General features: G+C 42.2%; 1 protein-coding gene across 2 annotated transcripts in view; it reads right to left on the bottom strand.

Moving 5' to 3' along the window:
* Nucleotides 1-8,537: 8,537 nt before the first annotated feature.
* SRPX (sushi repeat containing protein X-linked) overlaps nt 8,538-11,209 on the bottom strand; it is a 166,434-nt gene continuing 163,762 nt past the window's right edge. For both annotated transcript variants that reach the window (XM_073616347.1, XM_073616348.1), the window contains one exon: nt 8,538-9,759. In XM_073616347.1, the coding sequence (XP_073472448.1) occupies nt 9,579-9,759 (181 nt within the window). In that variant the 3' untranslated portion in view covers nt 8,538-9,578. The remainder of the gene's footprint in view (nt 9,760-11,209) is intronic.

The following is an 11,209-nucleotide window of genomic DNA, read 5'->3' as shown; positions in this document are numbered from 1 at the left end:
TGCATACAGTGTGCTTTCTTTACTTCAAGATAAAGAATAGAATATAACTGCGTTTAGGCAATTGTCCCCCTACTTTGTATCGCATTGCGCAGACATGCCTACAGCAAATGTTGGTTAAATGCTTAAATCTTGGTGTCCTTGTGTTTTCTTCCAAATCTATGCAGTTATCCAGGATCATACAACTTCTACATTTTGCCCCCTGTGCATGAGTTTCCTGTAATTAGGACCCATCACTGCTGTTCTCCCTCCTTGTGCAGGGTGACTGGTCTTGTCTCCGCCCCCTGTAAATTTCAGCCAGCAGCCTGTAGTGGGTGCAGCTTCTGGATCCAAAGCGAGAAATATGTCACCAACATATCAAGGATCTCCAGAATGGGTCCTAAGCATTATTCAACAGTCACATCGTAGTTATAAAAGTAATGTTTCAGAGGCTCACAGGACCCCTTAATCAGGCATGTGGTCACATGCCTGACAAAGGGGTCATGCAAAGGATTTGAAACATTGCTGGCCATGCACAGTTTTTTCTCATTCAGCCAACAGGCGAACACTGCCTCCGCTGTTAGACTGCACTGATCAGTGGCTTCAGCCGCTGATTTATGCCCTGTACACACGATTGGACATTGATCGGACATTCCGACAACAAAATTCATGGATTTTTTCCGACGGATTTTGGGCCAAACTTGTCTTGCATACACACGGCCGTACAAAGTTGTCGGAGAATCCGATCGTTCTGAACGCGGTGACGTAAAACACGTACGTCGGAACTATAAACGGGGCAGTAGCCAATAGCTTTCGTCTCTTAATTTATTCTGAGCATGCGTGGCACTTTGTGCGTCGGATTTGTGTACACACGATTGGAATTTAAGCGATCAGATTTTTTTGTCGGAAAATTTTATATCCTGCTCTCAAACTTTGTGTGTCGGAAATTCCGACGGAAAAAGTCCGATGGAGCCCACACACGATCGGAATTTCCGACAACACAATCCGATCGCACTTTTTCCATCGGAAAATCCGACCGTGTGTACAGGGCATTAGAGAAATTTTCCAACATATGCCTTCGACAGAATTCGATCAAATGAACATCCTCTGTCGAGTGGGAATGGCTTAAAGTTTCAATTAGTATATGGCCAGCTTTATGTTACTATTCTGGGAATAAGACACAAGTCCATCTATTTCAACCAATAGGAGAGAAAAAAAATCATACAATCCCATATACCCAATCCTATACCCACACATGATCCAGAGGAAGGCAAAAAACCCCAGCAAAGCATGATCCAATTTGCTACAGCAGGGGAAAAATTTCCTTCCTGATCCCTCGAGAGGCAATCGGATTTTCCCTGGATCAACTTTACCTATATATGTTCGTACCCAGTTATATTATGTACAATTAGGAAATAATCCAGGCCTTTCTTAAAGCAATCTACTGAGCTGGCCAGAACCACCTCTGGAGGGAGTCTATTCCACATTTTCACAGCTCTTACTATGAAGAAACCTTTCCGTATTTGGAGATGAAATCTCATTTCCTCTAGACATAAAGAGTGCACCCTTGTCCTCTGTGATGACCTTAAAGTGAATAACTCTACACCAAGTTCACTATATGGACCACTTACTGTATGTATTTATACATGTTCATATCCCATGATATCCCCCCTGAATCTCCTCTTCTCGAGAGAATAAATTCAGTTCCTCTAATCTTTCCTCATAGCTGAGCTCCTCCATGCCTCTTATCAGTTTGGTTGCTCTTCTCTGCACTTTCTCCAGTTCCCCAGAGCTTGGTGAATGAGGTAAAGCTCTGCTGACTTTCATCATCTAATTGTGCCAATAAAGAAAAAAAAAAAAAAAAAGTTTCCCCATCAAAACATGTCTATGTATTATTTGCAATGTGAAATTTCACCACGCTGACTAAGCTCTGAGGAAGATTCCCTTGCAAAATGCAATTTCCCTTGCAAAGTGAGCCTATTTGTCTGTGTGTGCACCTTTTAGGTAGCATGCTCATTTTCTGCTCAGTGATTCTGGATATAAGGGAGTTTTGAAATTATGTAGAGAAACTTTTAAAAAAGATCAGCTCATTATAAGTAGTCCCAGTGCTGTGCATTAGTGTTTGGTGTAATTATTATATGTACATGGTGAAACCATATTAACTACATACACCTCTCCTTCTCACAATGCATATCTATGAGTTTCATACCTACTAAAAATAATTCCATTCTTATGTGATATTTTGCCTTTGGTAATGCTTAGGCAGGGAGGCTGAGTGATTAACCACTTCAGTCCCGGAAGGATTTAACCCCTTCCTGACCAGAGCATTTGTTCACGATTCGGCACTGCGTCGCTTTAGCTGACAATTGCGTTGTCATACGACGTACCCAAACAAAATTGGTGTCCTTTTTTTTACACAAATAGAGCTTTCTTTTTGTGGTATTTGATCACCTCTGCAGTTTTTATTTTTGAGCCAGAAACAAAAAAAGACTGACAATTTAAAAAGAAAACTACATTTTTTACTTTTTGCTATAATAAATATCCCCAAAAAATGTATAGAAAAAACTAATTTCTTCCACAGTTTAGGCCAATATGTACTCTTCTACATTTGTTTAAAAAAATCGCAATAGTGTATATTGATTGGTTTGTGCAAAAGTTATAGCGTCTACAAAATAGGGGATAGATTTATGGTATTTTTATTATTAATTTTTTTTTTTTTTACTAGTAATGGCGCCGATCTGCGATTTTTATCGGGACTGCGACATTATGGGGCACAGGTCGGACATTTTTGACACTATTTTGGGACCATTGACATTTATACAGTGATCAGAGCTACAAATATGAACTGATTACTGTATAAATGACACTGGCAGGGAAGGGGTTAAACACTAGGGGCGATCAAGGGGTTAAGCGTGTTCCCTGGATGTGTTCTAACTGTAGGGGGGATAGGCTCACTACAATATGACAGAGATCACTGCTCCTGATGACAGGGAGCAGTAGATCCTTGTCCCAGTTCTGCCTCTCCTCGCTGCAATCGTGGGCCGCCAGTAAAGATCGAGTTCGCAGGAACCGCGAGCATGCTCCCGCAGCCCCGGCGGGCGCGCGTGCCCTCTAGGCGGCAAATTCAAAGGGACGTACGGGTACGCCCCTTTTGCCTGCCCTTGCCATTCTGTCGAAGTAAATCGGCGTGCGGCAGTCAGCAAGTGGTTAAGCTAAAATACAGCCCACTAGTGACTAATATAAAAATCACTATATTTAATACATAACAAAGAAACAGGAGTAGGCATGTAAGGATGTGAAGGTCACAAATAAAATAACTTTAAACAGTAAAATATTAACCACGCTTACACTATATTTTTCCTTTTAGGATGATAATCTGCAAAGCAGTTTGTTTTGCTGCCAATGTATGTGACCATAGCTATGTACCACTTTAATGATGAGGGGGTGGAAAATTAGTTGTAGTAGCTGTGGGATGTAGGAGACTTTAATGCACAGCAAATGAGTCATGTTTAGGACTTTAAGTTGTTAGCATAGCCTTGCTGGAATATGCACCACCATTCCTTGATTTCTCCTGTAGCTTTCAGTTGTACAGTGAGAGAAGATTACTGTAAACTGGTATCCCCTATTGACTCTGCTGGGGGTTGCCTTAAAATTACACTAAACAATATCATTTTTCTCAAAAAAAACCTATACACATCCAATACTTAAAGGCCTGCAATCTATCTTTCATGAAGTCATTTCTAACTGTTTTTCTGCCTCCTGGTAATGTCCTCTGTGAGCTTCCGAACCTCTCCTTTTACCCAACACTTCCATTTGTTTGGAACGAGCAGTTCATGGTAAATGTGGTCATATGCAATGCACTCAACAAATCCCATAGTCCCTAGTCCATTAGACTATAGTAGGAGACCTATAGTGGTGGGACCATGGAGAACAGATGTAGCCGTTCTCTAACAGGAAGTCAAATCACAGTAGCAAGAAGAAAATGGATTTTGGAGATTTGGAAGAGGCTGGGAGCAATAGAAGGGACTTTTTTGAGGCCTTATGTGTTGATGCGTTTACTAGGAACCAAGATTTTCACCTTTCCTGGTAAAATTACTGGCCATTTGATATGTTTTCTATTAAAGTGATTATATAGGCTCAAAGTTTTTTACCTTCATGCTTCTTTACCTGAGCCCCCTCTTAATCCAGCGATGTCCACGAGAGCCTTGCCTCTCCGGGGACTCGCACTCCTGATTGGCTATTGGCAGCAGGGGGAGCTGCTGTCAATCACAACCAGTGAGCCAGTCAGGAGATGAAGGGGGTGGTGCCAAACCACAGTTCTGTGTGGGAATGGACACACAGAGCAGTGCTCGGCTCGGGTGCCCCCATAGCAAGCTGCTTACTGTGGGGAGCACCCGACAGGAGGGAGGAGCCAGGAGCACCAGATTGTGACATGACAAGAGGAGGATCCGGGCTATTCTGTGCAAAACCACTACACAGAGCAGGTAAGTATAACATGTTATTTTAAAGAAAAAAAAAAAATAAACGCTTTACAATCACTTTAACCAGTTGCCGCCCGTCCACCTTCAAATGACTGTGGGACGGTGCGGCCCTCATTCTGAGACTCCGTCGTCCCAGAACGGCCGCTCTCACGTGCCCGTGGGGGTGCACAGCGCGGCGATTGTGGCCGCGCCGTGTTGCTAGGACACGGCACGAACCCGATTTCTGTAAAGAGCCGCGTGCTCTGTGCACCTATCAGTGCCCTTAAATGCAGCATATTAGTGCCTCCTCATCAGTGCTACCTAATCGGTGCCCATCAGTGCTGCCTCATCAGTGAAGGAGAAAAATTACTTAGTTTCTGTCAGTAAATTTTGTAACTAAGTAAAAAAAAATGTGTTTTCAACATTTTTGGTCTTTTTATTTTTTTTTGTAAAAAATAAAAAACCCAGCAGTGATTAAATACCACCAAAAGAAAGCTCTATTTGTGTGAAGAAAATTATAAAAATGTCATTTGGGTACAGTGTTGCATGACCACGCAATTGTCATTCAAAGTGCGACAGCGCTAAAAGCTGAAAAATGGCCTGGACAATAAGGGGGTATAAGTGCCCTGTAGCCAAGTGGTTAATAACATTGTCATAAATTCTCATTCAAAGATGAATTAGCGTCAAAGCTCTTTTGGCTCTACTTCTGTAGGTCACAGAAGTGCACTTATTTCTACATACCCGTGACCTGTATTCAGCCGACAGTGGGCTAAAGTCCGCTGTCAGCCGGTCCAGACTCTGGAGAGATCCTGACTTTAACCACTTCCCATCCAGGCCAATACTGACATTTCTCTCCTACATGTAAAAATCATAATTTTTTTGCTAAAACCCCCCAAAAATTATATAGATATGTTTCTTTGTAAAAAGATCCTAGAGAAAATGGTGGTCATTGCAACTTTTTATCTCGCACAGTATTTGCGCAGCAATTTTTCAAACGCGTTTTTTTTTGGTAAAAAACAGTTTTGTGCTTAAAAAAAAAAACTAAACAGTAAAGTTAGCCCATTTTTTTTGAAACTGTGAAAGATGAAGTTACAGAGAGTAAATAGATAACTAACATGTCACGCTTCAAAATTGCACACGTTCGTGGAATGGCGCCAAACTTCGGTACCTAAAAATCCCCATAGGCAACGCTTTAAAAATGTTTACTGGTTACATGTTTTGAGTTAGAGGAGGTCTAGAGCTAGAATTATTGCTCTCACTCTAACGTTCGCGGCGATACCTCACATGTGTAGTTTGAACATCGTTTTCATATGTGGGCACATGCGTTCGCTTCTGCGTGTGAGCAAACGGGGACAGGGTCGCTTTAAATTTTTTTTTTTTTTTGTTAATTTTACTTTTTTAGTTTGATGTTTTTTTGATCACTTTTATTCCTATTACAAGGAATGTAGACATCCTTTGTAATAGAAATATGGCATGAATAAGACCCCAAATCTCACCTCTAGGCTGAAAAAAAAAAAACGATCTCAGCTTTCCAGCCGAGGCGGCGCTGTTTGTTTGAATGCAGAGGCCGGGCCGTGACGTCATAACATCACGCCCGGCCTCCGAACGATCATAGAGACTCCAGCAACCATCTGGTCCACGAGAAATCTCTATGGTAAACATCCGGGCCCGGTGGATCCTGTCTTTGACTTACTGATGGAAGCGGTGAGTTGGTAGAAGCACCGGAGGGCAGCGGGAGGGGCATCGTCCCCTCTGGCCGCCCGTAAGAATGATCAAGCAGAGGAACAGCCACTATGATTGTTCTTATGGTGTAGGGAATCGCCGGCTGAAAAAGCCGATGTCTGATGCCTGTAGCTGCAGGCATCATTCAGATATACAGCACAAAGTCAAGGACGTCATATGATGGCCAGCGGGCGGGAAGTGGTTAATGTTGTGATCCACCCAGATGCCTGGACCAACAGCTGGCTCAGATGAGAGGCTGAGCCAGCCCCTCCCACCCCCTTCATAGCCCAGCGCTACAGTGAGGTCTGGAGGGTCAGTGCAAAGAGGCAGTGACTAACTAAAGACCAAGAACTGAGCAATCAGCGGTCTTTGATTGCTCAGTTCTTGGTGTAGAGGCAGCGGGGGACAGATGTAGCATTGGATCGATGGTGCATCCATCTTGGTGAGTGTAAAGGTTTTTTGTTTTTTTTTAGCACAGCATATAGGATTGTCTTTTGATAAATTAAGGATACTTTAAATTCCTTGTGATCTCATCAGAAGGATGATGATGATACCTCCATCCCCAAGGTGCTGCCTGTGAAGTTGTTTTTCCTTTTGGGATAAAGGTTTTACTTTGTAAGCACCCCGGTCAGTGGTAAATGGTTTGTCTCTTCCCTGTAACTGCTGCATCTGCAAGAGAGCTTGTTCTTTTGAAAAACAGAAAGAAAGCCTAGAAAAGGAAACAAATGCAGCCACCACATTTAAGAATTGGTGATCTCAGATATAATAAATGTTTGCTTTTGGGTTTAATATTGCTTTAAATAAGTCTCTGTTTTCAAAGCTTAAACCTGTGCTGGAGATAGTGCTTTGACTTTTCTTTAGCTCTGTTCTTTTATTTCTTTCTTCAGCTCTAATGCTGCGTACACACGGTCGGATTTTCCGACGGGAAATGTTGGATGTGAGCTTGTTGGCTGAAAGTCCGACCGTGTGTATGCTCCATTGAACATTTGCTGTCGGACTTTCCGCCAACAAATGTTTGCTAGCAGGTTCTCAAATTTTCTGCCAACAAAACTTTGTTGTCGGAAAATTCCGATTGTGTACACAAGTCCGGCGCACAAAAGTTCATGTATGCTTAGAATCCAGCAGAAGGCGCCTCACTGGCTATTGAACTTCCTTTTTCTCGGTTTGTTGTACATCTTGTATGTCACTGCATTCCCACATTCGTAATTGTTGGGCAACATTTGTGTGACCATGTGTATGCAATACAAGTTTGAGCCAACAACCTTCGGACAAAAATCCACGGTTTTGTTGGCGGAAAGTCTGATCATGAGTACGGGGCATTAGAAACTACAGATTCTACTGATTCATTCATCTGACTTTATTCTGCCCACAACTTTTACTACTAAAATACAGGTACACTGAGTCAACATATATAGAATCTGTTGGGATAAAAGTATGGAAGCTTAATTGCCAGTTTTTAAAGATTCAAGCTCCGGGGGCCATCTTTTTCATGCTTACATCACAATTTACACTGACTCCCGATCGCCTAGCGAATTAGATTCAAAATACTAACCACAACATACAAAGCCATTCACAACTCTGCCCCGAGCTACATCACCAATCTTGTCTCCAAATATCACCCAAACCATGCTCTCCACTCCTACTCTCAACCTCTTTCGTCTCCTCCTCCCATGCTCGTCTCTAGGATTTCTCCAGAGCCTCTCCCATCCTCTGGAACTCGCTACCTCAACCTGTCCAGCTATCTCCTACTCTAGCTGCCTTTAGGCAATCCCTGAAAACCCATCTCTTCAGAGAAGCCTATCACGCGTCCATCTAATCTTTTACCATTTTCATCAGCTCATTCCCCACAGTGACAACCTTTTGAACCACCTGCCCCGCCCTATTAGATTGTAAGTTCTTCTGAGCAGGGCCCGCTTAATCCTCTTGTATTCTATTGTTTTGTAACTGTATTGTCTCCCTTTTATATTGTAAAGTTCTGCATAAACTGTTGGCGCTATATGAATCCTGTATAATAATAATAGCAACTTAGTGAGTCTCAAGTTTGCTTATTGGAAGTTGGACTTCACTGGTTGCTGGGTTTGCAACTGATGCTGCAGTGTCTGCACCTATATTCCATTTCAAATAATTTTCCCTAAAATTCTGAAAAGTGACCCTTAGCAGCACCACAAATATATGCTGTAGAACATTATGACAAAGACTGTAATGAATTGGATGTATGTAAAAGTTTTAATTACAAATAACTTATGGTAAATCAAATACAATCATCTATTTGCTGCAAAAAAAAAAAAACCTCTTTTAAAAGCAAGGCATGCAAGAGGTACACTGAATCGATAACTATATTCATTAATAAAGCACATAAAAGAATTCTCTTTCACAATACAATATACAACAAAATATTTTATTAATAAAAGCTTTTATTATTATTATATAAAAATGTATCCTCAAGAATTTCCCAAATTGTACAAGTAATTAAAATGTTACAAAACTTGCTTATTTTTGTTGTGGAAACTGTACATAAAGCATTATAAGGTAGCATCACTTATCTGTTATATAGGCAAGGCTGCAAGACTGGCCAGTAATTAGGGATAGGATTCATGTACATCATATAATAGAAGATACATAACAATTACGGTAAGTCACTGTTTTGTTCTAAATTTTCTTGCTAAATAAGTTACATGTAATAACCCATATTTCATTTGTGCAGATGGCTACTGAAATGAAGGCACTTTTAACACCCATGTACCTAAAATGGATAGAGCAGCTAAAAAACACTTTTAGAAAGCAATAGCAAAGAGTGGTAATTAATGAATTACTACTTCTCCCAATGTCCTGAGGGCTGCTTAAAGCGGTAGTAAACCCGCTGACTTTTTTTTTTTCCCTACACCTGTAAGGGAAAAGGCATAATGAGCTAGTATGCACCGCATGCTAGCTCATTATGAGATACCTTAGAACGAGGCGCCGGCATCTCACCTGGTCCACGCCGAGGGAGCTGACATTTCCCCTCGGTGTGTCTTTCGGGTATCGCGGCTCCGGCGCTGTGAGTGGCCGGAGCCGCGATGTCGTCACTCCCGCACATGCGCATGGGAGACTTCTTCCCGGCAAGGTCCGGCGTCTGCCGGGATTTCAACCGAGAATCCCCTGTGCGCATGCGCCGCTGCAGTCAGTGGCTCATTGCGAGGGGAATATCTCCTAAACCGTACAGGTTTAGGAGATTTTTTTTTTACCTACAGGTAAGCCTTATTATAGGCTTACCTGTAGGTAAAAGTTTAAAAATTAAGTATACAACCGCTTTAATTCAGCGCTGACTGCAGCTTTGTAATTTAGGGCGAAACCACATTACAAAAATGTATTTTTGGAAAAACTGTACATCAGGTAAATGTTATATGCAGCACCATGACTTCACTCAATGTTCAGCAAATGTCAGTTGCATGTGTGGCCGACTTCAGCTTGAAATTTCATCTCATCTTTTCGAAGTGGGAAGCCATCAATGAGTGTGAAGAGATCGGAATTGTTGATAGGCATGATGTAGCGTTCTTTGTCTACTCCATGTTTATCCAAAACCACCATCTGATATCGATTTTCAGGGATCCGTAGGAGCAATCTACAAAAAACGAGATTAATAATAGGAAAAAATTGCACTAAAAGGATCTACAAAAAAGAGCAGCTGGCAATACCAATTAAACCCAAATTGTACATACAGATTCAATAAATAAAACTGCATTGCTAATGTGTATACATATTATAATGAATAAATTACAACACCCATGACATCAGTTTTGATGAAACGTGTAGGAAAGAGCCATCGCTTGTGACGTCACCACACTTTTTGACTAGGAAGTGTTTGGATTGTATCCCAGGACCGGAGTTTTTCTTGTGATAAGGGCTTTATATTTTTTTGTGAAGGATTAGTACTTTTAATATTGTTTTTAAGGGTTTATGTGGTTGTCCTGGGTTCTTTTTCTATGTACCTATGGGATGTCTTCTTTTGTTGGATGAAACACATGGTTATGAGTAACCATGTGGCTCTGCAGTTTGTGGACGGTCTCCAGATGAGTCCATTCATTCTGGTAAGAGTCTTTTTTTTTTTACTTAAAGGGGTTGTAAACATGTCATACTTACCTCCACTGTGCAGTTTGTTTTGCACAGAGTGGCCCTGATCCTCCTCTTCTAAGGGTCCCCGGCGGTGCTATCAGCTCCTCTGCCCATCGGTAAAGTCCCTAGGAGAACGCTCTCCCTGGGGGTTACCGTGCGGCTCCCTAGTGCAGCTTTTGCGTCCATAGATACAGAATGCTGGACTCGGCTCCACCCCTTGGTGATTGACAGCAACGGAGCCAATGGCTGCGCTGCTATCAATCTATCCAATCAAGAGCCGAGACAATAGGCAGAGAGGTAGAGCGTGTCTCTGCCATGGGAACGAATGGGCTCAGGTGAGTTAAACACGGGGGGGGGGGGGGGGAGGTGGCTGGGAGGGCTGGTCCGTGTCAGAAGTTTTTTCACCTTAATGCATAGGATGTGAAAACATGAGGGTTTACAACCCCTTTAACCGGTTCCCGACCAGCTCACAAAGATATACTGCAGCAGAATGGCTCCCCTGGGTGAAATTCTGTATGGGTATGTCCCTCCTTTTAGCAGCCACCAGAGGGCGCTGCACGGCAGGGGACCTGATGCGCGTGTGGCCACGCGTGACCACGTACACGAGCGCCAGCACAGGGCATATTGTTTGTTCCTATTAAGTAGGAAAAATTATATGTCTCCTCTCCTAGTCAATCCTATCCCCATACAGTTAGAACACACTGAGGGAACACACAATTAACCCCTCGATCTCCCCCTTCCCTGCTAGCCCCTTCCCTGCCAGTGACACTTACTATTTCTACTATTATAGCACTGATATAAATGCCAATGGTCCCAAAAAAGTGTCAAAAGTCTCCGATCTGTCCATCGCAATGTTGCAGTACCACTAAAAATCGCAGATTACCACCATTACTAGTGAAAAAAAAAAATTAGAAAAATGCCATAAATCTTTCCCATAATTTGTAGACACTATAACTTTT

The sequence above is a fragment of the Aquarana catesbeiana genome, linkage group LG02, assembly GCF_042186555.1.
Source record: "Aquarana catesbeiana isolate 2022-GZ linkage group LG02, ASM4218655v1, whole genome shotgun sequence".
Lineage (NCBI taxonomy): Eukaryota > Metazoa > Chordata > Amphibia > Anura > Ranidae > Aquarana > Aquarana catesbeiana.
The sequence above is the reverse complement of the archived record's forward strand: the minus strand, read 5'-3'. Positions and strand labels throughout refer to the sequence as shown.